The 23592-nt window shown below is 39.0% G+C and overlaps 1 protein-coding gene across 2 annotated transcripts in view; it reads right to left on the bottom strand.

Annotated features, from left to right (window-relative positions):
• The window catches only part of ROS1 (ROS proto-oncogene 1, receptor tyrosine kinase), a gene marked incomplete at both ends in the record, with an annotated part of 120095 nt that overhangs the window by 15191 nt on the left and 81312 nt on the right, over positions 1-23592 (bottom strand). For both annotated transcript variants that reach the window (XM_079716592.1, XM_079716591.1), the window contains 10 exons: positions 842-976; positions 2010-2213; positions 2430-2527; positions 8590-8719; positions 9654-9718; positions 11763-11925; positions 13165-13300; positions 16506-16589; positions 20173-20363; positions 23267-23384. In XM_079716592.1, coding sequence (XP_079572718.1) covers positions 842-976; positions 2010-2213; positions 2430-2527; positions 8590-8719; positions 9654-9718; positions 11763-11925; positions 13165-13300; positions 16506-16589; positions 20173-20363; positions 23267-23384 — 1324 coding nt within the window. The remainder of the gene's footprint in view (positions 1-841; positions 977-2009; positions 2214-2429; positions 2528-8589; positions 8720-9653; positions 9719-11762; positions 11926-13164; positions 13301-16505; positions 16590-20172; positions 20364-23266; positions 23385-23592) is intronic.

Here is a 23592-nt window from a genome sequence, read left to right on the forward strand (position 1 = left end):
CAGAGATGCTGAAGAAGCGTGGCTCCGGTTTAAACACCTCTGTATTCCATACAGTCCTTAGCATGGTGTAGAGCACACAACAGAGGAGTTTATACTTGTTGATTATATATTCTTTTAGAAATTTCTTGGGTAAAACATCTCTTAGAAAAAGTGTCAAGACTTGATATTTCTGCTAAGGTTGTTCACAAGAAGATAGATTAGTACTCAGCAAAATTACTTGGCTTGTTTTTCCTTTATAATTAGATCAAAATCACCTACTGTTCCAAGGATCACAAATCTATTAGAATTCAGTGCCAGGATCAATTTGATAAAGTCACTAATACTTATGTAGCCACTTCGTGTGAAGTTCATAAATAGATAACAACCTATATAATTTTTAGCAGTACTATATCCTAATATCAGCTTTATCAACAAAAGCAATCCAACTATTAAACAATATATTCCTAGTTAATAGAACCTTTTAATATGCAGGTTAAGATGTTAGTCAAATTAGATCTTCCAAAATGAAATGAGTATGTATGTGAATACACACACACACACACACACACACACGCACTTATACACAAAGAGCTTTTATTTATTAGAATTCTCTTAACCTAGAATATAAACATATTTTGCTGTTCTAGATTTTGCTTCTGAAATGAAATATCATGTATATATATAAATAAAAAGAAACCATCATGTATTTAGTAAATTAAGTGCCACAATCAATTTACATTTTACATAAGATATACAAATATATAGATTCAGTTTTTATTTAAAAATACCATACCAATGAGGCACATGATTGCATGTGCACATTTTTTTGTTCTTGGGTACTTATGGAACATGATTAACTTACAGATCATCGGGACAATTTCTCGGTGGCTCCAGTCTCCCTCCTGTTTGCACATAGTTTAAAACATCAAGGTTAGAATGAGCTGGATAAGGCTGATGACCAAGAGTTAAAATTTCCCAAATTAAAATTCCAAAAGACCTAAAGATATTAAAGAGTTTGCTTTAATTATACATATTAGAAACATCATGTTTACAGTAGTTTTTCCAACATAATTATTCCTGGGGCTATCAGAGTCTACTTTGTGATTGGCATTTTGGCCCCATAAAAGGCAAATGGGAGACTTAAAAGCAAGTTGACCTCAAGAAAAAGAGAACAAGCAACTGCATACTAGCAACACTTCAAAGGTGATAGGAAGGCTTAGTGGGGGCACAAACACACACACACACACACACACACACACACACACACACACTATGCTCCTCTTCCCTGGCTGAATCTGCACTGTGGACCTCCATTACCTATGGCTTTTGTAGCTTCATTATGCAAACACACTAGGGGTGAGCAAGAAAGCAGTTCACCTTTCTTCCTGAGTTTGAGTGCTAGTAAATGTGGAGAGGGAAGGCATGAATATAAACTGACGACACTGAAGACAGACTTTATTTCATCCCCAGTTTTGCAGAGGTCCAGTCCAGCTTAAAAGTTATTGGATGAATCTTTACATTTTGAGCAGCTCTAATCAAAAGTTTGGGGTCAACAAGCAAAAATGAGGGGTTCTATTCAAATAATAAAGAGCTGTCCAAACCTCCCTCATGTCCTAATCGTTTTGAGACCCATGATTTAAATTCTGTGTATAAATTAATGACCAAACATCCCAAAATAGTAGGCATTTGAACACATACTTGGACATTAATTCATAGGCACCAATTCCTATTAGTCATAGCCTCTACACTTTTGGAGAGTAATAAGCTATCTGAAATAAATGGATCTATTCCACGTATACCAGTAAGGTAACGGATCAAAACTAATTGGAGGGAGAGGTATAAACTGTTGAGACCCAGGAATAGCCCTTCCTTGCCCACCAGCTTTCACTTTAGCTTGAGGCATATCACTTAACCTCTCTGGTCTTATGTTTTCTCACATAAAAAACAAGACTAGATGACCTTTTAAGATCCCTTCTGGCTCTGGCATTGGATGATTCTGCCCACGTTTCTCTGTGTCCTGTTAAGCTCACCATACATCAGACTGAGTAGTGAAGATTCCATCCATCAAACTTTCTGGAGCCATCCACCGAACAGGAAGCAGGCCTTCTCCTCTCTTTCTATAGTAGTCATTTTTATAGATGTCCCTCGCGAGTCCAAAGTCCCCAATCTTCACTATCCGTGATGGACTAATATAGTCTTTTACAGAGACAAGGCAATTCCGAGCTGCCAGATCCCTATGGCAGAAGCTATACTTAATAATAATAATAATAATAAAGTACCAGAGATCAGACAAGTAACACTAGGAGGTCTGTAGAGAAGAGAGATTTTAACAGAAACTATTGCTATTTTGAAGGAATGAAAATGTTAATTATCTTGTATATTCTACCCAAACTACAGGTGATTATTGTGTCAATCTTCATAAGAACCCTTTATCCAGAATGTCACTGTACCTGTGAATGAAGTGCATCTGCTCCAAGTAGACACAGCCTTTTGAAATATCTACACAAAGGTCTACAAGGTCAACCAAGGTGAGTAAAGGACCGTGAAACTGTAAGAAATAAAAGAAAAATTACAGGCACTTTTCCAGTTTGCACAAAATATATATGTATATATATGGCCACATATATATGCATGTACACACACATATATATGATGTTTTAAAGGAGTTTTTAGTTATGGTAAAAGAATTCAAACAAAGAGGAAAAGAACTACATTTACATGCTTTCTACCAAAATATACATAAATAAGACTATCTTTAGTAAGCAGAAGCAATATAGAATCTTTATTGGAAAGATCTCAGGGTGTTAGATCAAACAGACTAGTTTAAAACCTAGTTCTGCTACTTACAAGCTGTGTGAACTTGCTCACATTGCTTAATTCACTAAGCAATTTTCTCATATGTAAAATGGGAACAATAATACTAACTGTGTCCGATTTGAGATAAGATACGTAATCTAGCTGGGACATAACAGGCACTTAATAAACAGTAGCTGCTCTCATTAGCAGTAATGATGATAGTTTAATCAGTTTAATTATTGGCCCAATGTCACGCTATAATGTCAGTCATGACAATGGGCTTGTTCTCCATATGAGCCCCATAGAAATTGTTAGCAATACTCTACTTCAAGGTCACAGACTACTCCTCTCATCTAAGAGAGCCAGCACAAATATACAGTTGAGCCTGTGCTGGCTGCGATGATTTCTACATGAACAAAGCCAGTTGAAGTTTTTATTAGTACCATATGGAAAAAATTCAAAGTTCCTTCCTGGAGGCTATATTCATATACTCTCTGTCCCTTACCATTTCCCTGCAATTACCCTGTTTCAAGACTTTATCATCCCTATCTGACGCTTCCCAAACTTCCCATGTCTCCAGCCTCCTGTGCTTTAATTAGCTCACTTTGTTGTGACCCACTGCCTGTAGAGTCTATTACAGATTCCTGAGCACAGCCTCCATGGCAGCCCCAGGCTGCACCAGCCTCTCTTTACATCCATTTATTTTCCATAGATTCTCCTCTCACAGTCTGTGCTTTGGTCACACTGGGCCATTTGCAGTTCCTTGTACCTGTTCTGCATTTCTCAGCCTCTCTTCATTAGTCCTTCTGTCATTCCTGGAATGCCCTCCGTGTTCTTGATTTCCATCCACATCCTTCAATGAGCATCTCAAAGGATTCACAACCTTGAAATCCCTTGATTCCTCATAGATGGGTGCTCTTAAATGCTGTTCCCTCGGATTCCCCTGACAAGCTCATGTCTTGGCCCAAAAGTAGGAAGAATCCTGAATTCTGGGACTCAACATTGCCATGGTCCCACTCAACCACACCTAGGTCTTAAAACTAAACTCAGTCTTACTCCCAAGAATCAATCCCTTGCAGCCCTGTTAAGGTCCACTAGACGCGCGTCTCACAGCCTTGTGTCTGAGTCCCTGCCTTGTGTCTCGACTGGTCCATTGGTTCCTCTGTGAATGGAATCCTGCTCTGCCCTTAGAAAAACCTACTCTACTCTTGAAGACATTCTTCGCAGAGAATCCTACTCCTGCACTTCAGTCTGGTGGCTAGTGCCCTGTTCCCTGCTGAGAGATATTCAAATGCTGCCTGCCTGCTTAAATCTCTAATTATAACTTGCTCCTAATAGCCCCTGTGACAACCTATTGGAACATTTCATTACCCCATGTCGGGCCTCCTTAACCCCAGATGCTGCCCTCGGCTACCACCTGTCTTCTCTTGCCAAACCCTCCAGACACATTGAACCTCCATCTCTGTCCATCCCTAGTCAAAGCCTTTTATATAACTCATATGAGTGTAGTTTCAGAAACTGTTCTATCTCACACCTCGGTTGTGTCCCAAACAGAAGACCTCCTCCGTGAAGCCTTCTCACATCTCCCCAGTTGGAAATCATCTCTCTCTCTCCTCTGTGCTTCAGCAGTGTATTCTCTACTCCATTCTAATGGTCCTTCCCTCTTTCTACCTTAAATGAGTCATTCATATGTGACTTACCCACCCTACCACGTGGCAGGGCCCTTGAAAGCAAGAGCCACATCCTCCACTGTCGTAAAATAAATACCCGGCAAAAATTTCATGAATTGAATTGTATCCGGCTATGTAGTTGTATTATTTTGATAGATAGGGTTTTTTGTTCACTTTTTCTATCTTACTACAATCTTAGAATATCAAAGCTAAAAGAAGCCGAGAAAGTTTTGGATTCAGTGTTCCATTTTACGATGCAGAAACTGAGTCCTAAAGATGAAGGACCAGACTAAGGTTTATAAACCCAGTTGCAGTCAATCCTTATGCATTCAACCCAACAAAACAGTCTCAGAGTGGGGATGGGGAGAAGGGTGCTCGTGGTAATTCTGGAAAGGTGCCTCTGAGCACTCTCTGTGGAGAGGCGGCTGGCCCCGTGTAAACTTAGCCTGATGGGGGCGTAGAGCCCGTGGCCCTCCGCTGTGGACCCCGCACCTTGATTCTGGCACTCAGCACCTAAGGGCACCCTATCCGATAAGGTCAGGGCGAGGGAGACAATCATGGACGCTGCCTTGGTAGCCAGCAGGAAAGGCAGAGGAAGAACTGAAGTGCACTTGAGAACCAGTCATCAGAACCACTAGGACACTGGCTGAATAAGAGTAGTTTGGGAAAAGCAGCTCTGTGAGTTCTTTTAGTCCATCTTCATTGTCTCTTCTCTCCCCCACAAAAAACTAAAATAAAAATCTACAGAGGCACTTTCTTGTTAACGATGAGGAATTGAATTTATGCATTTTAGTTTTATTCTCTCCCCAAACCTTACTAAAATGACATTATAGAGGAAATGTTGTGATTTCAAGAGGATAAACAGATCAGGAGAATAGATAGAGCACAAGGAAACATTTTGGAGGAAGGAAAGCAGGTGGGGGTGTGGTCATTTAGCAGAGCCAGGAGAGATGAGAGCTGGCTGCCTGCGGAGGGAGAAGACGAGAATTAAGTGATGTGTTTCACTGTAGAACCCCATAAACACTCTGGAATTCGAGGTAGCAAGTATCTCTGAATGCAGGGTTGAGGGGCAGGACTGAAAGCAAGGTGAATATTTAAAAGTTTGTTTTAAGAGCTAAGTACACCCTAGATCCCCGCCACACAGCAGCAGGAGGCTTTCCTCTGCTAAACACCCCACACACACGCACACACATACACACACACACACACATACACACACATACACACACACATACACACATACACACACACACACAGAACCAGAGCAACTCCAAGTTCAAAGATACCAGTCATACTAAGGCACTGTGCTAAAAATGGAGAAGGGAATTAAATGAAAATCCTCATCCTGAGCCTTGAGACTTCCAGCCCTCTTCCCCAACTTGACTCCCTGACTGAGGCTCAGGCGTTTATTGCCCAGGCAGGAGACCAGCAGATTCCTCTCTGGGGAAACTGGCGTATGCCAGGGAAGACATCCAGATGCTGTCATTAGGCGACCCCGGCGGAACATCAGGGTCCCACCTGACAACCAATAGGAAGCTGCCACAGACGTAGGCTCCAATCAGCTTCTTAGGTCTCACTATTAAATATGAAGACCAGCCACAAATTACCAAACATTTGAGAAAAGCTTCTCATATTACAAACAGATCCCAGAACAATGAGGCAAAAAGGAAGTCAAGACAATGCAGGAAGCAAATTAACACTTTAAAAAAACTATGATTAGTATCCTAGGCAAGATAAAAGAAGATTTTGCACGTATGGAAAAATCAGAATACTATTTTAAGAGGCAGTCAAAATATAAGAATGAGTCTGTGGAAAATTAAATTTTTAAATTCTATTAAAAAATTAAGGAAATATACCAGAATTGAGAGCAAAAATACAAAGTGTAGAAAATAGGAGAAAACAGCTAATAAAAGAAAAGGATACAACAAAGGTGACCATTATCCAACTACTAGGATTTCTAGAACAAGGAAATAAAGGGAACAAAGAGTTTTCTTTATTACCAAAGAAATAATATTAAAAAATCCCAGAACTGAAAGGGATAATTTTCCAGGCTGAGTGTCCAGATGAGTAAAAAGTACCACAGATAAGAAGCAGTTCCTGGGACTTCCCTGGTGGCGCAGTGGTTAAGAATCTGCCTGCCAATGCAGAGGACACGGGTTTGAGCCCTGGTCCAGGAAGATCCCACATGCACAGAACAACTAAGCCCATGTGCCACAACTACTGAGCCTGCACTCTAGAGCCTGCGAGCCACAATTACTGAGCCCACATGCCACAACTACTGAAGCCCGCACGCCTAGAGCCCGTGCTCCGCAGCAAAGAGAAGCCACTGCAATGAGAAGCCTGCGCACTGCAATGAAGAGTAGCCCCAGTTCGCAGCAACTAGAGAAAGACTGCAAGCAGCAACGAAGACCCAACGCAGCTAAAACTAAATAAATAAATAAATAAATTTATAAGGGGGAAAAAAAAGAAGTTCCTAAAATTTTCCAAAGAGAGGACAAAAAGCAAGTCACTGACCATATGTCCAGAAATCAGAATGGCATAAAACATTTTAAAGGCAATTGTAGAAGCTAGAAAACAAAGATGCAGGAGTTTTATTTTTGAGGAAAAGAGATTTTCAACCTAGAATCCAGCCAAATTATTAATCAAGCGTGGGGCAGGAGGGAAGAACAGTTCCTCAAAATGAAAAAAAAAAAAGACTTTTGCCTTGCATGCTTTCTCTTTTCTAAAACAGAACAAAGAAGCCATGGAATTGAGGAAATAAAGGTCCAACATGGAAATTACCAAGGTACATGTGAAGGAAACCCCTAGAGTAACAGCTCTGTAGCGACCAGAGGACAAGCGCCTATATCAACTCCAGGAGGGAAGTGTCCAGGAAAAATATGGTGAGGAACTGGATTATCTCATATATTTATCTATATTGTGAGAAGGGTTACAATTCTGTCAGAGAGTTTAGGAATATAGAAACCTAAGCAAATGGGGGGGGGCATTTATTAAACTACTCAAGAGAAGAGCCACAATCATAGTATTTGAGTAACTTAGCAAATAATAATTAAATAGACATAGTAACATAAACTTGCAATATTGATTTATCTGCAAATTGGGGTAACTGTCAGAGGATGGGGAAAGCAAAGTTCTTCTGTGTGTAGAGCTGGTGGGGTCAGGCTGGTACATGACTAAGAGCTTAAATCCTTGCCTCTTGCAGTAGGCAGTCAATAGATTTCCCCCAAGGTTGAAAACTCACTGTGCAGCAGTATAAGCAGAGCGTTTAGGAAAGTGGAGGTAAACACCAGAAGGAATGAGCAGAGGCCTGGGATGTGGGGATGAGAGAGAGCACAGGACTCCTGTTTTTCACCATAAACCTTGTCATATGTTTCAGTTTTTTAGCTATATAATGTATACTTCGATAGAAATAAAAACCGTAATTTTTAAAACTACACATTTAAATTTTAGTTACTTGTTTTGTCTCAGGTGTTTCTCACCTGAGACCTAAAAGCAGGTTCCCACAGGTGCTGAGACCCCCAGCCCTTATTCCTCACACGTGCCACAGTATTTACACTGTCCACTGTGCTGGATGCTGCTCTAGGCACTGCAGACATGGAGAGGATGGATCGGAGCTGCATTTTGTTAGCAGGACCCTAGAGTGGATGGGACCTATTAGCATGGTTGTAGGAAAAGAAAAGTAAGGAACCAGATGGATGGCATGAAGGAGGATGCATGAAATCAAGAGTTCTGTTTTGGCCAAAGTTTGAGACGCCTGTGAAAATCCACACAGAGAAAAGTCAGCTGGGAGAGATGTAAGACTAAGGGCTGGAAATTTCAATTTGGGACAGAAAGGCAGATAGATTAAGTACAGAGAAACTCCACACATTCTCTGTTCTTCAGAAACCATGACTCTAGCAGGGAGGGACCTATTTTTCCATTAGATACTAAGAGCAGGCTCAAATAGCCAGAAAACGCCAGACATTAGCCCAGGGTTCTAGTTTGACTAATCCAACATGAAGGAAATATAAGAATTTTTTTTGACAGAAGTCTTCTAAGTTTCAACCATCAGCCAAAACTGCAGCCTATTGAATTTAAAGGAAAATAAGACGAACTTATAGGCCATCTGCATTACATAACCAATACTGTGGACCCCATTTCCTACCGATGTCATCCGGGCTTTACGCAAATAGGTAAGAAGGTCTCCTCCTTCCATCAGTTCCAGGATGATGTACTGGGGCTCATTCAGCAGACAAACTCCAAGCTGCTTCAGAATGTTGGGATGGTTAAACTTACTAAAAGGCGAAAAGAGACAGGCAGGATAACATGACAACGACAAAAATCTAGTGAGGATCTTTATGGAATAGAATAATTCTTTATTTCTGGTTTCCTTCAAAACCCTGATTTTTTTTTTCCTCTTAATAAATGAAAGCCTCCTTTTCCAAGAACCCAGCTGCATGCCTGCCTTACAGAGGTAATATTGCAACCCCTAGTGGCCAAGGCATGTGGATAGAACAGAGGGAGTTTTAGAAGAAGTGATATTTATATTAATCATTTTATGTTCTGGAAAAGAAAGTAATTTTAACTAATGTCCTTCTTCGAAAAATATTTTAGAGCATTATGTTTTTGGTCATGACAAGTATGAAATATTCTCTCCCTTTCAGAGAAACGATTCAGACACTCAGGTTTGGCTACAAATGTTTTCTCAAGAGGTCAAAGCAAGTAAGCCCCAATCTAACAATCAGAACCCACAACCTGGGACCCGATCAACCACTGCCTCAAGGTGTATTAAGATGTATTTGAGTAGTTTCCATGACCATCAACTAACTCTAACCTTGAAGACAAGTTTACCAAGACCAGGGATATTCTCATTGACATCACTGTACTTAAGAGAACTCTCCCTTACTTGGTCTACTTGACCCATTATCACACATTTAGAAGCACATCAGCATATTTAAAGCTGAACAGCTTCAGAAATCCCTTGCAAAACATGCTTCTTATTGAAGGTAAAAGAAAGGACTGCCTGAGGACTGCTTGTGACCAGGCTCAGAAGACTGGGTTCTATAGAATACTTGTCACTCCAGACATATTTCCTTTTAAACTTCAGCCATGTTTATTCTGGGCATGATCTGTTAGGTCAGGTCATTTTGAATGTTAAAAATCCACCAATCATATGTAAAAGCTTCCTACCCATACCAAGGGAAAATTATTTTAGAGCTGCCCTGATACCTCATCAGGTGTGCCTCCTTCAGGAATTCAATCTTCTCCTGGTCTGTGGAGCCCTTCTTCAAAGTCTGTGCAATGTAAAAACAAGCCAGGAATCAGTATAGCAGACATTTCCGTGAGCTCATTGGGTTAATGGAGACAATCTTTGTTTTGTTTTGTAATATCCACCCTTATCATAAAAAACTGTGTTCTCCAATTCTCCAGCCTCCCTTGCAAACAGGGGTGGTCATATGACTCAGTCCTCGTCAAAGAGATGTAAGGGGGAAACTGCTGAGGGTGAGAGAGGCTTGTGCAGAACTTTTACTTTCCTGAACATATACATCTAACACTATCCTTCCCCCTCTCAATGTCCTGAATGAAGATGTGATGCTTGATCCTTTGGCAACCATATTGGGACCATGAGGCACCATACACGTACAAAGTTGAGAGAATTTCAGATATCCTGGCTCTGGCCTGACACAGTACTACACAAAAGCCAGAAGTCAACTTGTTATGTAAGGAAAAACACTTGTTTAAAGCAGTTGAGGTTAGAGTATGTGAAAGACTGTTAAATGCTATCAATTGGAAGTGGAGAAAATTTTGCCAACTTTTCTGGTTGTATAGCCCACTCTCAAAGCAATAAGTTCCTAACAAGCAGTGATCAGGATATTACTCAATTACATAAAAGATTCATCATCCTTTGATCAAAAGAAAGTTTTATAAAAATATGAGAGTATATCCAGGGCTTCCTTAAAACTACATCATCAAATACACCATGATGAATAATTGTGTAGTCCAGGGGTCAGCAAACTACAGCCTGTGGACCAACTCCAGCCTGTTACCTATTTTTGTACAGCTTATGATCTGAAAATAATTGTTACATTTTTATTGGTTGTTATTTTATTTTTTCCAGCTTTATTTTTTTTAACATCTTTATTAGAGTATAATTGCTTTACAATGGTGTGTTAGTTTCTGCTTTATAACAAAGTGAATCAGTTATACATATACATATGTTCCCATATCTCTTCCCTCTTGAGTCTCCCTCCCTCCCACCCTCCCTATCCCACGCCTCTAGGTGGTCACAAACCACCTAGCTAATCTCCCTGTGCTATGCAGCTGCTTCCCACTAGCTATCTATTTTACGTTTGGTAGTGTATATATGTCCATGCCACTCTCTCACTTTGTCACAGCTTACCCTTCCCCCTCCCCGTATCCTCAAGTCCATTCTCTAGTAGGTCTGTGTCTTTATTCCTGTCTTACCCCTAGGTTCTTCATGACATTTTTTTTCTTAGATTCCATATATATGTGTTAGCATACGGTATTTGTTTTTCTCCTTCTGACTTACTTCACTCTGTATGACAGTCTCTAGGTCCATCCACCTCACTACAAATAACTCAATTCATTTCTTTATATGGCTGAGTAATATTCCATTGTATATATGTGCCACATCTTCTTTATCCATTCATCTGTTGATGGACACTTAGGTTGCTTCCATGTCCTGGCTATTGTAAATAGAGCTGCAATGAACATTTTGGTACATGACTCTTTTTGAATTATGATTTTCTCAGGGTATATGCCCAGTAGTGGGATTGCTTTTTCCAGCTTTATTGAGGTATAATTAACTTGTTACATTTTTAAATGGTTGAAAAAAGTTATAAAAAAGAAGAGTATTTCATAACACATGAAAATTATATAAAATTTAAATTTCCGTTTTCATAGATAAAGTTTTACTGGAACACAACCACACCCATTCATTCACATATTGACTGTGGCTGATTTTACACTACAATGGCAGAGTTGTGTAGTTGCAACTGACACCGTCTAGCCAGCAAGCCTAAAATATTTACTATCTGCCCTAACACCTAGCACCCCAGTTCTCTTATAGTATATTTGAAGGGAAAGACTGTCTGCCAGGTCTTAGCTAATTAGCAACCTCAGAGGTAACTGTTAATAACGGAATTTATGTAGAAAATGGGGGGGGGGAATGTGATTTCTGTAGCCATGGACAGGTTTCTACCTTCTCCCAGTTATCTTTTCCATCAAGAACCCTCCTCTTTTATCATAGTTGTATCCATGTAAGTCCCTGTAAATATGTTGACATAACAAGTCAAGGAGTTAAAAGATCAGCATTACCTTCACTGCTACTTTGGTTTCTGCACTTCCAACTCCTAAGATGTCTACCGCTGTCCCTTCATACACTTCTCCAAAGGCCCCACTTCCCAACAAGAGACGCAGAGTCAGTTTTTCCCGAGGGAAGGCAGGAAGACTTTCAATCTCCTCTTGGGTTGGAAGCGTACTGGAAAATAACGATATTTTTGGTCTCCCAAAATGCGTATGGTTTACGAGTGGGTGTTGGTGTTAGTGTTTGAAAGAGAAAAAGTATGAGAAAGAGGAAGAGAAATCTTATGGTTTTGCAACACTGCAGTGCATTCAACGTGACATAGTGATGTGTCTGTGTTCCTATTCCTTTCCTATTCCACCATCCAGAATATTCCTTCTCTCTTCCAAAACCCAGAACATGTTACTTCACTTCTAGGCACCTTCATTTTGATAGCATGCCTGTGTGTGCACTGCCTCAAGACTTTTTACTGTAGTTTGTTTCGTTAAAGTTATCAGTTATTAATTTCTTCAGGTCACCAATTTGTGTAAAAAGTTATTGCAAATTAGTAATAAATACAGCTGGGCTTATGATCTCAAAAGCTTTTGCTTTACTTCATACACCTGATCTCTCATGTAAAACATGTAAAAAATTTACTATGACCACAAAATTACTCCATGTCCATCAGGTTAACTTTTAGAAAGTCAAGCTTCTCACTTGGAATATCATGAGGGGAGGAAATCCATCTGCATTAAAAACGCTTTGAGATTTTAAAAGAGAATCTTGAATATCAGATATGCTGCGTATTTTCTCCAGGAAAAGTCACCTCTGAAAAGCTGATTTAGGTCACTTCTGTGTCTACTTCAAATCCTGTGTTCTTATGTCTTTAAATAAATTTCTAGAAGCAAGGCTGATGGCTATATAATCCTTTTTGCGTGGAACATAACATAGTGTCTTGTACAATGAGACATTTAAATATTTTCTTTAATTATGATGACAATGGAAGTTCAAACCTCATCTATTTTAGAGAAGTTTTGTAGGCAATCACCATAGAATTTCTGAAAACAGAATAAAATTGGCTTAATAGCACACACAAGAGACCTTGGAATTCTTCTCTTCCAGTTGAATCAATCATGTTACCATCTACTCCCTTCCACGTAGTAGTTATCTCCTTGTTTTATTGACTTTCAAACTATGTGATAAGATGCTAGAAAACAACTAATTTTTGTTTATTTTTCTTAGGATAGGATAACAACATAATTTGCCATCCATCCCAGGTCACATTTGAGAGTGAAAGAGGATGTTACTTTTGAATATGCCAGAATAATATGGGCATAAAGCAGGACAGTCCTGGGTAACGTGGCATGCATGGGCACTCTCTTTAGACTTGCCCACTCTTCATCTAGGTGCCCTGTAATGCCGACCCAGGTTACATACTGTATCGCATAGCAGGCATTCGCCAGTCCTACTCCAGCGGCCAGACCTCGAAGGTCAGCCAACTCTTTGTCTTCATTTATGAGACCCGTCAGCCCTTCCTTGGGAGTTTTTTGATTCTTTAATCTTCTGTAACAGACTATAAAGACAAAAGATCATAATTTACAAAATAAAACATTGCTTTCTTTTTCTCTAGGAAATGCTAACAATACATTTTTAAAGTTTATACTGAAGAACACTATTGATAGAATAACAGAATTTGATTGAAAAAATATGCCCATAATAGAATAAATCCAGGTACAAAGCCATATAAAAACACATAACTTATACCACATTTTATCTCACTTCTCAGAGTAAATTTTAATATATTTCTTATTGCTGTTATAAACAAGTTGAAGCAACTTAGTATCAGAACTTATTTCTCAAAATCACCCATAAACTAGACTCAAAATAAACCAAAACAAACTTGCATAATAATTATTAGTGAACAAATTCATTTCTGAATCCAGATATGTCCAGGTTATACTCCTCAGCAGACCTGAGGAATGCTTTCAATATAATGGCATGCTTTATTTTATAATGCAGAGTATAGGAGTGTATATTCATTGTTTTTCATAATACACATACTCAAATACATAGAAAAATTATTAGAATGAAATCTACCAAGTGTTAGTAGTGGTCCTCCCTAGCTGTGGGATCATGGGTGATTTGTATTGTCTTCTTCATACAATGGGCAAATATTATTTTTATAATCATGAAACATAAGTAATATTTTTGAAGATTAAAATACAATTATATCATTAAGATCGCCCATCAATACTGGAATATTGGCTCAGAAGTTGAAAACAGCAAGGATGCTTTGTGAGATGATGATTAAAATTTGAACTTTATTCCATAGAAGCTTCAGTACCCAACAGGTGAGAGTTTTATGCAAGTGAAATTCCGTCTGAGGGACCACACAGGGAGAGATCTTAAGTACCTTTGCTAATGTAATTCTTCAAACCTGAAATGCTCTTACCATCCCTCTTCATTTTTTTTTTTTTTTTTTTTTTTGTGTGTGTGTGTGGTACACGGGCCTCTTACTGTTGTGGCCTCTCCCGTTGCGGGAGCACAGCCTCCGGACACGCAGGCTCAGCGGCCATGGCTCACAGGCCCAGCCGCTCCACGGCATGTGGGATCTTCCCGGTCCGGGGCACGAACCCACGTCCCCTGCATCGGCAGGCGGACTCTCAACCACTGCGCCACCAGGGAAGCCCCCCCTCTTCATTTTTAAAGGCCCAGAATGAGGCCCCAGATCCTCAAGGATGCCTTCCGAGACCTCTGCAACCTCTGTTGATCTCTCATCTCTGAACTTCTAAGACCAACTGTGGCTCTCAGTCAGCATGGCTATGTCACTGTCTTCTACATTTCCTATTTCCTTTTATTGCTGTTTAACATATATCCTGCTATTTATCTTTTCGTACAGGTATGTCTTACCTCCCCCATTAAATGGCAAGCTCCTGAGATCAGCAATTGTATTTTACAGTTTATTTTCCTTTGCTCCCAGCGTCAGGCTCACGTTGCACAGTATATATAACCACTCACCAAAGTGAAAGCTGTCGATGCTTATTTTAAAACCCTTGCTTCAATTTTGTATTTATAAGTATGATTGATGAGAGCCCTCTGCACAATACAAATTTTTAAACAATTGCTATTTTCATTATTTGAATAATTCAATCTTTTCTCATGCACTCGCATAATCCTACCAGTAAAACCACATGCACTGCTACTAAAAGCAAAAGAACCAAATTAGCTTACCTATACTCAAAAATCTGTGAGTTCCAAGTACAATAAAGACCTTTAAGTCTTGCAAAAGTCAGATATCCATAGGATGTCTTGAAAGCACAATAGATTGTCTGAAATTATCTCATGTTCATCCACTAGAGTTATGGGTTTAACAATGGTGATGTACAAGTAGGCAGGCAAAGGTCAGATGAAGGACTCTTCATGTAATACTCCTTCCCAGTAGGAAAGCAGACAAGCAGTCAAGCCTATATGCCAACTGCCAAATATACTGCAGTCATATGCATAATTCTGGAGGGGCTGGCTTAGTGGCACAAACATCAGCTGTGCAATACTTAGACTCCCTGGAACCACAGGTTAAAATCCTGGCAGGGTCAGCTGAAATTTTTAGCTTTCCAAGTTAGCTGAAGAAATAATATATTCCATATATTATCTGGTGTGGAATCTTTGAAAAGAAATCTCAATTCAAGTTTCAATGTGCTCTCTAATAGCTTATGACTCCAATCAGTTTTGGGAAGAATATAGATTTAGAACACTTAGTAAAATATTGGCTTTCATTATCCTGAGAGTTCAACTTTATGTTTGTAACTTTTCCTTAAACTTTCCCCTATTTATGAAAAAAAAAAAGAAGCTACTGTTTCCTGAATATGCGCTTGAGTGTTCTCTTCCAGTAAATATCATGTCTTTTTTTGTAATATTTCAGCATGTCAGGGACTCATACGTTAATAATGACAGGGTGACCATATATGTTATAATCCAAATCAGAACATTTTGGGGACTGAAAGGAAGTACTATTAATGATTATGCTGAAACAATAGGAATGAAGCAGGATGTATGATCCACTATGGTAACCCCATAGGTCCCATATTTAATCATCTTTTTAGGAGTTGTCACTGTATTTTCTCATCATTAAATCTTAAGGAAAAAAAAAGACTTTTAAGACCAATACATTAGTATAAAATGAGTGGTGGGAAGTAGCTAGCTTTCTGTCTATCTAACCTAATTCTTCTGCTTTCCTGGTCATTTACAAATGAGCAGCGATTTGAAACAAGCAGGCCAGACATCTGAAAGAGAGAGTATTGAATGCTATAAGGCAGAAATGGATCTTCTGCAAGAGGCCCTGCTCATTCTAGACCAGGCTGTCTGCCTGGAGACCTAAACTATCCCGACCAAGGATTGTCACTGGTTTCCCTTTAATCCAACACTTTTTTATACCCAGAGTCATTTTTTTTTTATTTATTTCAAACTATAAGTCACAAAACACTTGTTAAATAGCCAATCTATAATACTGTTTTAAAGAAGGCTAAAGTTGGTGCCTTTGCAAGTAGTTTTATCTAAAGTATACTGTGAAGTGTAAATACAGATTTATTTTTCATAAAGTTACCCCAGATTAGAAAAAAAAATTCACAGAAGTTAGTGGTTATTGAAGTATAGCCAAAGGTAACATTGTGAATTTTATAAATTTATTTCATGTGGAAAATTAAATCAACTCAGAGATTAAATCAAGTAATATGATCAAATTAACAGTTTATTACCTATATTTTTAAATCTACTATACTTACCAAAGGTCAATAGGATTGTAACAACCAGAAATATTCCAATTATAGTAGTAAGTATAACGCTTGTTTCTGGTATCCAAAAACCATCTAATAAAATAAATGAGAAAAAGAAATTAATTCAAAGAGTAAAACTAGATTGTCTCAGTGATATGCCAGATATGCCAGAGTTAGCTCCTATTGGATTTTTGCAAGCCACTTGTTAAACCATCGGTAGCTTGAAATCAATCATGGTGAGAGTATTTACACCATGAGAAACCAAAATCAAGGTTTTCTTCTTTTTCTTTTCTTTTCCAATGATCTGGTTTACCAATACATCATTGGGATATACCCACCCCATCTTCTACTTTAAAATGGCTGAGGAAACATGTATAATCTTTTTAGTGAATTTGGGACAAAGAAGTCTCAGTCTTCACGCACCATATGGTTGGGAGTATTATTTCTCCTATAACATGTTCATGTACATTTAATTCCATGAGTACTGAACTGAGGAATATAGACATGATAACATGGTACCTGCTCTCAGATGGTTTCAATGAGCAGAGGAGACAAACATGTGGACCAGAGCTGGCAAACTATGGCATGCAGGCCACATCTGGCCACAGCAGCCTGATTTTGTACTATTCATGAACTAAGAATAATTTTTACATTTTAAAAATATTATTTGAAGGAGTTCCCTGGTGGCACAGTGGTTAAGAATCTGCCTGCCGATGCAGGGGACATGGGTTTGAGCCCTGGTTCAGGAAGATCCCACATGCCGCAGAGCCACTAAGCCCAAGAGCCACAACTACTGAAGCCCGTGCACCTCGAGCCCGTGCTCCACAACAAGAGAAGCCAGCACAATGAGAAGCCAGAGCACCTCAACAAAGAGTAGCCCCCCACTCACCACAACTAGAGAAAGACTGCACGCAGCAACAAAGACCCAACACAGCCAAAAATAAATTAATTAATTAAAAAAAATATATATATATAATTTGGAAAAAAAAGAAGATGCTACAGAGATCATTGAATGTAGCCTGGAAAGCCTAAAATATTTACTGTTTGGTTCTTTGCAGAAAAGGTTTGCTGAGCTCTTCTCCAGATAACTAACTATAATGCAAATAAGAATGATGTCAGTTTTGTATAGAATAATGGGCTGTGTGTGTATAAAATGCAGTAGCTCATTTTGCCTAAGGAGCAGCAGTTAAGCATCACAATGGGTTCATTTAAAGTTAGGCCTTCAGGCTCCCTAACTTCAGACTATACTACAAAGCTACAGTAATCAAGACAGTATGGTACTGGAACAAAAACAGAAATATAGATCAATGGAACAGGATAGAAAGCCCAGAGATAAACCCACACACATATGGTCACCTTATCTTTGATAAAGGAGGCAAGAATATACAGTGGAGAAAAGACAAGCCTCTTCAGTAAGTGGTGCTGGCAAAACTGGGCAGCTACATGTAAAAGAATGAAATTAGAACACTCCCTAACACCATACACAAAAATAAACTCAAAATGGATTAAAGACCTAAGGCCAGACACCATCAAACTCTTAGAGGAAAACATAGGCAGAACACTCTATGACATAAATCACAGCAAGATCCTTTTTGACCCACCTCCTAGAGGAATGGAAATAAAAACAAAAATAAACAAATGGGACCTAATGAAACTTAAAAGCTTTTGCACAGCAAAGGAAACCATAAACAAGACGAAAAGACAACCCTCAGAATGGGAGAAAATATTTGCAAATGAAGCAACTGACAAAGGATTAATCTCCAAAACATACCAGCAACTCATGCAGCTCAATATCAAAAAAAACAAACAACCCATCATTAATCATCAGAGAAATGCAAATCAAAACTACAATGAGATATCATCTCACACAGCTCAGAATGGCCATCATCAAAAAATCTACAAACAAGAAATGCTGGAGAGGGTGTGGAGAAAAGGGAACCCTCTTGCACTGTTGGTGGGAATGTAAATTGATACAGCCACTATGGAGAACAGTGTGGAGGTTCCTTAAAAAACTACAAATAGAACTACCATATGACCCAGCAATCCCACTACTGGGCATATACCCTGAGAAAACCATAATTCAAAAAGAGTCATGTACCAGAATGTTCACTGCAGCTCTATTTACAATAGCCAGGACATGGAAGCAACCTAAGTGTCCATCAACAGATGAATGGATAAAGAAGATGTGACACATATATACAATGGAATATTACTCAGCCATAAAAAGGAACAAAACTGAGTTATTTGTAGTGAGGTAGATGGACCTAGAGACTGTCATACAGAGTGAAGTAAGTCAGAAAGAGAAAAACAAATACCATATGCTAACACATATATATGGAATCTAAAAAAGAAAAAAAAAATGATCAGAAGAACCTAGGGGCAAGACGGGAATAAAGATGCACACATACTAGAGAATGGACTTGAAGATATGGGGAGGGGGAAGGGTAAGCTGGGACAAGGTGAGAGAGTGGCATGGACATATATACACTACCAAATGTAAAATAGGTAGCTAATGGGAAGCAGCCACATAGCACAGGGAGATCAGTTTGGTGCTTTGTGACCACCTAGAGGGGTGGGATAGGGAGGGTGGGAGGGAGGGAGATGCAAGAGGGAAGAGATATGGGGACATATGTATATGTATAACTGATTCACTTTGTTATAAAGCAGAAAGTAACACACCATTGTAAAGCAATTATACTCCAATAAAGATGTCAATTTAAAAAAAATTTTTTAAAATAATAAAATAAAGTTAGGCCTTGAAGGATGAGAAGAATTTCAGTTGACAGAAAGTGAGAGAAAGGAAATCCCAGCTAAGGACAAGTGGTAGGTAGTACAAGCCTGCATTCTAGGCTGAGGGAAACAAAGGCTGAGGACCCAGTGTCATGAAAGTTTTTTACCAGTCTGACATGGCTACAGCATAAGGATAAATATCAGGAAAGATGAACCACAATTGGAGGGCAAATCACGAAAGGCCTTAAATGCCACAGAAAGGTTTGTACTTGATTCTGAAGGCAGTGAATGGAGAGCCATTTCAAGCATTTCAGAGAGTGGTGAAGTGATCCAGATTGTCCTTCAGCTAGATTAACTGTCAGCAGTAGGATTAAGCCAAGAACACAGGCTAGAAATGGTAGCTTAAATTAGGAAAGTCAAAGTAGAAATAGGAAGAAGTGAACTCATTAGACAGAAATCAAGATAATAAAATCAACAGAACTTGGTGGCCGAATAGAGGGAAAAATCCTACATGGGACTGAGATTTCTAGCCTATGTGATTAGAAAGGTAATGTGTTATGAACAAAAATAGGCTACCCAGTGGAAGATATAGATATCGGGAAGTAGAGTTTCAGGCCTGTTGTGTAGCAGATGAGAGTACCAGGAACAGAATAATAAGGCTGGATAAAAACCAGACTGGGGACAACCTTGGAAATCCATCTAGGAACATGGACTTGATGTAGTGGGCATTAACAATTAGCTGATTGTTACTGAGGAGAAAAAGGACATGCTGATCTTGACGTTTTAGGAAGATCACATCGGATGAAATGAATAGTTCAATAGTTTCAATGATAGACTGGTGAAGTTATACAGTCACCCAATTTACTGCTAATGCTAAGAATTCACTTCTCTTTACCTCTGAACCTTTGTGTAACAAATTAATATATAGACAGACATGATAACATACCTCCAACGAATATAATATCCTCACTGATTCCACTATATTCACCAAAACCCAGATTATTTACAGCTACTACTCTGAACTGAAATGTTCCTTTCAGATTTTTGGACTTCCATGTGCAAATGCTAATGCATGAGCCATTAAATGCCGTCTTCCACATTAAATTCTGGTTCTGTGAATTCTCTGAAGTGCCCTTACTGCAAAAGAAAGAGCAAAGTTATAAATATAGGAAATATACAAGACAATATATGTGTTATTTCTAGGTGCTCATATATCATTTAATGACAGAACTCCAAAGCATCTCCTGTTGCACACTTTGCCCTTGATTTCATTCCTCTCACATGGTTTGGCTACAGAACATAGCAGAGTCTTATAAAGTCATTCCAACAGTGCCTGGAGCCAACCAACTCAGCCCATCTGGAAAATTACGAATAATCAATGGCCAAGAGAAAGCTGAAGATCCTCTTCTTACTACTAGGGTGTGCAAACTTTCTTCAGAATTCCAAACACATAAGACAATTATTTCATAATTTTTAACTGGGAATTTTTAATTTTTCTTAATTTTTGGTGTCTTATGCTATCTGTCATTTACTGATACCATATCTGGATAAAATACAGAACATAAAATTGAAAAGGAAAATAAAATAGTTCAGCTACCAAAGTTATCATTGTATCTGAGATTCCAAGGTTCATTGCTTGCATTTATATTGGCCTACACTACCTCCATGTAATAATCCTCATTATTCTTCATAACGAAACATGGGAAGAGAACAAGAGCTGGGTTCAAAAGACATAACTGAAATTACTTTTAACAGAACCACAGACTGAAGGCAAGTTCAAGGCCTTCCAATTATGTCTTTTCTGACAACGAACTTTTCAAATCTGAAACTTCTCAGACCACAGCCATTTTAGGACTTAGTACCAACCCACAGTAACCTTGAGGATAAGTAATGGAAGCCAGTTCTGCTCCCACTAACTGAGTGGTTGTCCTGAAAGAGCACCAAGGACAGCAAGGGCTGAGCCTCTGAGGGACAGGGAATGAGCAAGGGCAGCAAGGATGGTCACAACTGTGACCAGGAGCTAAGTGACCTCAGGACCATCCTAAGTAAAGCTGTAGGACACAGTGATTTTGTACATTGTGTGAAGTCTCATGTTGGGCATTGGCAATTTCATTGTTCAACCCAAACAACGCTGATCCAAGAGAAAGAGACCCTTAAAAAATGTATAAAGTGCCTCTTCACAGATATTGGCCACTGAGGAAGAGAAGGAAGAATGCTTCCTTGGTTGAGCGCCTTCTATTTACAACACACCGTACTGGGGCTTTTCATATGTTGTTGCATTTCATTGAATCTTCTCAACAACCTAAAGAGGTAGATATCATCATCCCATTTTACAGATGAGAAAACTTAAGTTCAAGAAAGCAATAAAGCAAGGATTTAAACATGGTCTGTGTACTGGGTTGAATAATTCCCCCCAAAATTCATGCCACCCAGACCTTGTGAATGTGACCTTGTTTGGAAATAGGGTCTTTTCAGATGTAATTAAGTCAAGATGAGATCATACTGGATGAGGGTGGGCCCTAAATCCAATGACCAGTGCCGTCTTAAGAAAGAGAAATTTGGACACAGACACATACAAGGAGAACATCATGTGATGACAGAGCCAGAGACTGGAGTGATGCATCTACAGACCAAGGAATGCCAAGGATTGCCAGTCATCACCAGAAGCTAAAAGGCAAGGAAGGATGCTTCCCTAGAATGCAGTCCTGCCAGCACCTTGATTTCAGACTTCTAGTCTCCAGAACTGCTAGAGAATAAATATCTGTTGTTTTAAGCCACCCAGTTGGTCGTACTTTGTTCCATCTTCCCTGGAAAACTCATACAGTCGGCTCAGCTCCCAAGTGCATGCACCTTGCACTACGACCACCACTGCACCATCAGCAAGTACACACGAGTATCCTGACTGAAGAAGATATTCTGAGATACTGTGAGGTACTCTGAGACAGATAATACATTCTATTATACCATAGTCCCTCTCTTGAGAGTAGAGACTTGGGGGCAAGGAAATGCAGAGTATTTATGGAGCTATGCACTTAAGGTGTTACTGAGGAGAATACACTACAGGGGTCCTAGTAAGACCGTGGTGTGGCCTGGTTGGTGAACATAATTGCAGTCACAGACCACCAGGACGGTTCTGCAGGTCAGAATGTATTTCACTCTGCATGAAAAAAAAAAAAGTGACAGAAATTTCAAGAAAGTTTCAGTTAGAAATATGGCCAACATAATTCTCTAGCATGAGCAGGAAATTTTTTTAAGGCTATGGGAATGCCAGAGCAAGATGAAGTAAAAATAGATCTAAAGCTCAAGTTGCCAGGACTATAATTATGGAAGTGACTTTTGTCCTTGGAGCTTCTTAAAAGATGGCTTCAGAGTCCCGTGAGGGGAGTGTCTATGGAATTTGGAAATTCTCCCCTCAAGTTGGCACAAAATCAGCTCATCTGAGCCAGTTATGATTCACAGAGCTCCCCATACTGGCCAGATCTGAGGTTGCATATATTCATCAGGTTTTCATCAAAGGCACATTTTCAGTCCCTGGGAACACACTACAAACTGTAATCTTGACAATAGAGAGAGAATCCTGGGTTGCCTATACACTGCAGGCCATTTCAGATCTTGACCTGATTTTACATTCTGAAAAATACCTAACTCATTGTCAATTCTCACTAGACCTTATTCATCTTCCTAAAACAAATTAACCTCAGAAATTTACATGCATACCAGCATCTAACATCAAACGTCAGCTCAGAATAGGTATTAAGTAAATATTAGTTACATGCTCAAAAGATTGAATTGTTTCCATCGACAAGCAGTTGCAGATTTCTGAGAAGAATGACTATCTGCCTTGTAATTGAGTGCCAAGGCTGACCACTAGGAATTGTGCAAAGAACCTAATGATGCATGCAAGGCCCTTAAACTAAAGATCCTTTGTGTTTATTTGTGAATACACGTTCATAAATATTGTTACTTTTGATCTAATAATACCTTACAATTAACTGCTTAGGTCTTTGTAGTTTACAAAGCACTTTTGCAAACGGACATACCTCATCTCAAGGATATAGTACATAAGTCTGCTTCCATTATCATCAGCATTTTCCCACTGTATTGAATTTTTACTCCCTTCTAATAATTTTGGAATGCCTGGTTTACTTGGGACTCCAGCTTTGGAAACAAAAGAAAATCTGATTTGTATGTTAGAAGTATAAAATAATCTGCAAAACATCTTTCTATAGACTGTATTTACTCAGAGGAAAGCCAGATACATTAAAGAAATATTCAGAAAATTATTCAAAAATTTTATTCAAGAAATATTCAAAAATTCTCATATGATTGCATATTTTTAAATGTGTAACTGAGGTTCTTATTAGTG

Source organism: Hyperoodon ampullatus (genome assembly GCF_949752795.1).
Source record: "Hyperoodon ampullatus genome assembly, chromosome: 12".
Taxonomy (NCBI): Eukaryota; Metazoa; Chordata; class Mammalia; order Artiodactyla; family Ziphiidae; genus Hyperoodon; species Hyperoodon ampullatus.